This window comes from Montipora capricornis, chromosome 2, assembly GCF_036669925.1.
Source record: "Montipora capricornis isolate CH-2021 chromosome 2, ASM3666992v2, whole genome shotgun sequence".
Classification (NCBI taxonomy): domain Eukaryota; kingdom Metazoa; phylum Cnidaria; class Anthozoa; order Scleractinia; family Acroporidae; genus Montipora; species Montipora capricornis.
In genome coordinates this window covers 60542556-60546792 of record NC_090884.1, presented here as the reverse complement: position 1 = coordinate 60546792, position 4237 = coordinate 60542556, and the positions used below count along the sequence as shown (strand labels likewise).

At 38.3% G+C, this 4237-nt stretch overlaps 1 protein-coding gene across 1 annotated transcript in view; it reads left to right on the top strand.

The window, feature by feature from the left end:
- The window catches only part of LOC138038162 (QRFP-like peptide receptor), a 9795-nt gene extending 6491 nt beyond the window's left edge, over positions 1-3304 (top strand). The window contains exon 4 of the mRNA XM_068883984.1: positions 1490-3304. Within this exon, the coding sequence (XP_068740085.1) occupies positions 1605-2717 (1113 nt within the window). The 5' untranslated portion in view covers positions 1490-1604 and the 3' untranslated portion in view covers positions 2718-3304. The remainder of the gene's footprint in view (positions 1-1489) is intronic.
- Positions 3305-4237: the final 933 nt, after the last annotated feature.

Sequence of the window (4237 nt, the reverse complement as noted above, 5' to 3'; positions counted from 1 at the left end):
CCGAGTAAACGGCACTCAAACAGAATGCGTATGAATATGTTAACATGAAAGCAATGCTATTCAAGATTCAAGATGTTTCCCAAGTTTTTCTGGTGAATTCTGACGATTTTAAAATAAATTTTAAAGCTGTAGCTCAGGTGGTCATTGCCAATGTTTCGTGACAAAAGTTGATTTAAAACTTCATGAATTATTATGTGTGAGCTTTATTTGCAACGTTCTTCTCTGACTGACACTCTCTTTCCACTTTTTCCATTCAACGTAAAAAAAGTGTGAACGAATTTATAAACTGAAAAAGATACTACGCTTAGAATCGATTCAGGAAATTTTGTCAATTTGTAGGGAACTACAACTCTCCGTAAGTTGCCATATATGTGACATAAATATCTGTGTTTGAACGTCAATCGAATTCAGTGAACAAATAAGAGCGAGACACCGTGGAAAGCCTTAACCGTTCAATACTGAGAGAATAAAACTTCCACCGTGGGAGCGGCTTTTTGAATCGGCCTGCATAAATAAAAACTCCATAATATTTATCAGTGCCGCTGACGAACTCATAGTTATACCAACGTCAAAGTTGTTTCCGTTTCGCATGTCCTCCACAGGAAGATGGAGAGATGAGATTGAGTTTTGACTGAACTAATCCGGTCCGAAATTAGCGGAATCATTGCCGGAAGTGAGGAGATATCGCCGTGTATTGCACAGATGCGAAAGCTGTCACTGGACATCCACGATGAAAAAGATGTCACAAGGCGACAGTGAAATCTAGATAATAAAAGGCTTTCAAGCCATCACATTCACCCAACTAGTCGGAAAGAAAAGGCAATGACAAAGTTAGCAAATGCAAGTTAAAGAAATAATTATTTGGGAATAAAACGAGGAAAGCGTAACGCTTTTCGCCACTCGACAACTATTAATAATAGTCCTCTAGTAGCGTGGCCAATCAAACTCCACTAGTTAGGTAATACTAATTTACATTATCAATTCCGTTGATATTACTTCCCTACCGACGCAGCACCACAGTTTCTTTAGAAACTACCCCCTTCATTCATTTGACCAAAAGATAAGTACGCTTGGAAGTTTATAGAACTACGACGGATCAAACTGAAAAACATAGAAGGTTTTGCTATTAGATGCATAAACGTTTCATCTTTATTACGCAGAGGTGCTCTCAGTTGAAGCAAAACAAAAGTTATCTCGGAAAATCATCATTAAGGCGCGATTAATATTGAGAAGAAAGTAATGGTGGATGTCTATTATATCAGTATCGAAACAATTCTTTTACTTAATAATTACTGAGTATACGAATCGTAGTTGAGTTTGGTCTATCAACTGAATCGCCTTAACTCTCATTTTTCATCTGGAGTGACAGAACTTAATTTCCGCGCAAGATCTCAATGGCTCGTTGACATTAAACTAATCATACACTTTATACGAACGTCATTGCATATCAAATAAATGTACTAAAACTTTGATAAATCCTCTTTTACAGCATCAAAGCCCAGGCCTCGACAAGATCGTGCTTTCAAATAAGATTTCAGTTATACATTATATTTTGAAAACCTCAACGTGACTTGTTCAAGGCGGTTGCGTTTGACAACGAGAAAATGAAGAATAATACTACAAGGCCATCTCTTAATGAGTTCATCTCAACTCAGGATATACTTTTTGCGTCGTTGTACTCGTTTATTATTATCTTTGGCGTCACTGGAAACTGCCTGGTGATCATCATTGTTCGCAAAACACCATCAATGCACACAACAACCAACTATCTCCTGATGAACTTGGCTGTTGCTGATTTAGTGACTCTCTTATTCTGTTCTGGATTATATGACTTTGCTCTAACATCGGTTCGTCTTCAGGGACTCACAGGAGATTTGATCTGCAAGCTGTTTGCCGGAAATGCTATTGTACCAATCTCCATAAACGCATCAGTTCTCACGGTTTGCACAATTGCAGTAGAAAGATATTTGGCACTTGTTAAACCTTTTCATACCACGTTGAGAATGTCCAAGACATCCGTTAGATATGTTGTTGCTATGCTTTGGATTGTTGCCGTAGTATCTTGCATCCCTGATATTATAGCCAATACTTTTAACATCAGTGCATCCTCCAGGTACCCGTGCAAACGCCCGTGGACTTTACAGGAGTACACTTTTCAAAAGCCGTATATTATATTTACTTGCATCTGTTTTGGTTTCGTAAGCTCTCTCGTTGTTTCATTTTGTTACATTGGAATTGTTCAAGGTTTGTACTTCACAAAAACAATCTTTTCGGCATCTACTATCACAGAAGCTGAAAGGCGGGAAAAGAAACAACTGGCTCGTCTTCTTGTGTGGCTAAGCCTAGCGTTTGCTATTTGCATTTTGCCATACGTAGTATTTTTTATGTTCCTAGTTTTTGCGGACACAAGCATCGTGCAAAGCAACTATAACAAATTGTACTTTCTTTATAGAATATTTCAATTTTTGCTTATTTCAAATTCATTTTGGAACCCAATTTTATACGCCTGCCAAAGCTCTAACTACCGCAATAGGCTACGCCATTTTTGCACTTGTGGTGAAATTGTTTTCTTCTGTAGTTTTCGGAAAGAAACTGCCCGTGTTGCACACACAGTTGAGGCCGACCCAGGGGTCAATGGAAATCGCATCGCTTTAAAAATGGCTCACGGAGAATACAATTTGGCTAGTAAGGGAAAAGAACAAGATGATGATGAGTAAGCTGCCAGTTGACGTGATAAATACTTTCAAGAAAAGTGGTTCCAGAAAAACTTGTATGCTGGCCTGAAAATTGTGTATGTGCTTGTATATTTAAGGTGATTCCCTAGTATTGCACTGCGCATCTTGTTCTGCGCATAACATAACGTAGGCTACGTTCGTGTTCAGGCATGGCTAAGAGGCTTTATGGTCAAATTTTACGGCTCAGTTCTGTTTTCTTTGTCTCATAAGTCTCAACAGATATTTATAAACAAAACAATGAGCAAATTTAACCATAACAACTTGTAGCCGTGTGTGAATATTGATAGCCTTGCTGATGCTTACCTGTCATTTCATTCCGAGAGTTAAAGTGAAACCGTGTTATTGGGGAGATGTGTTGTCGAGGGGTCGAGCTCGGTTTGCCTACTGTTTTCTCCTAAACGAGGTTGGTGACCTATCCTTTTTTTGGCATAATTTTATACTCTTACTCTTTCTGCTGTAAAAAAATGTAAAAAAATTAGGTCAGAAAAAAAAGTTACAGGGAAAAGAAGTTTTCGTAGCCATCACTCGAAGACACAAAATTGTCTCCTCGAGATCACGCACCCGAGGAATATTTGTAGTCCTGTTCCTGCAAAAACGTAGCTTAAAGGGCAGTGTGTCCTTGTCGTTTATTTTTGATTTTCGAACTGTTTATCATTGATTTCATATTAAATAAATGATGCAGATACCTCCTGGCAGTTACACGATATATCATTCAACATTTATGATCTGAATGGTAAAAGTGGGAATCCATTTTGGCAACCGTTAGCAAGTAATATTTGTGTCTCTACTGCGCTTGCGCGGGTGGACACTATCGTTAATTTATCGATAGGAGATCGTAAATCGATAATTCATCCGTAATGAACGAAAGTACATTGGAAAGTAGGCTTTTACACAACTTGCTCAGCAACCTTTTGGCAACTTTTGCTTTTTGAAGCAACTTTGAGGCAGCTTCTTCCAATTAGAGAAAATATATCCCTCTTAAGTGGCAGTCCCGCTAAAAGCGGTCCACCGGTTTTCGCAACCAAAAAAAGTTTTCCTTCATTTTGCGCCTCTTAAAAGCGTTTGGTACACATGCTTTAAAAGTGAGATAATTATTTCCTAATTATTTATTTTTGCGGCGTTACAACAAAAAATTGAATTTGGGTTCGCCCGCTGTCCATGACGGCGATCAAAAGTGTAAATTTCAAGAGTTTTGAGCAGCGCGCTTTTGCTTTCCGGCGAAAAAAACTTTAGCTCAGCAACGCTTAGCGCAATCATTTGCAATATAAGGTCAAACTAAAGTATATGAGCTGATAACAGAGATTGAGTGAACCAATCTGAGCACGAGAAATGCATTAACCGAGGTTGTAAATTTAATAAATTTTATTACTTCTGCTAATGTTGCTGCTGCTGTTACATGTGGTTCTAACTACTTCTACTACTCTGCTGATTTGCTCCAGGTTGTACAGCTAGTTTTCTGACTATTTCCTCTAATGCTGGTGGTGTTAGAACTGAAGATATTC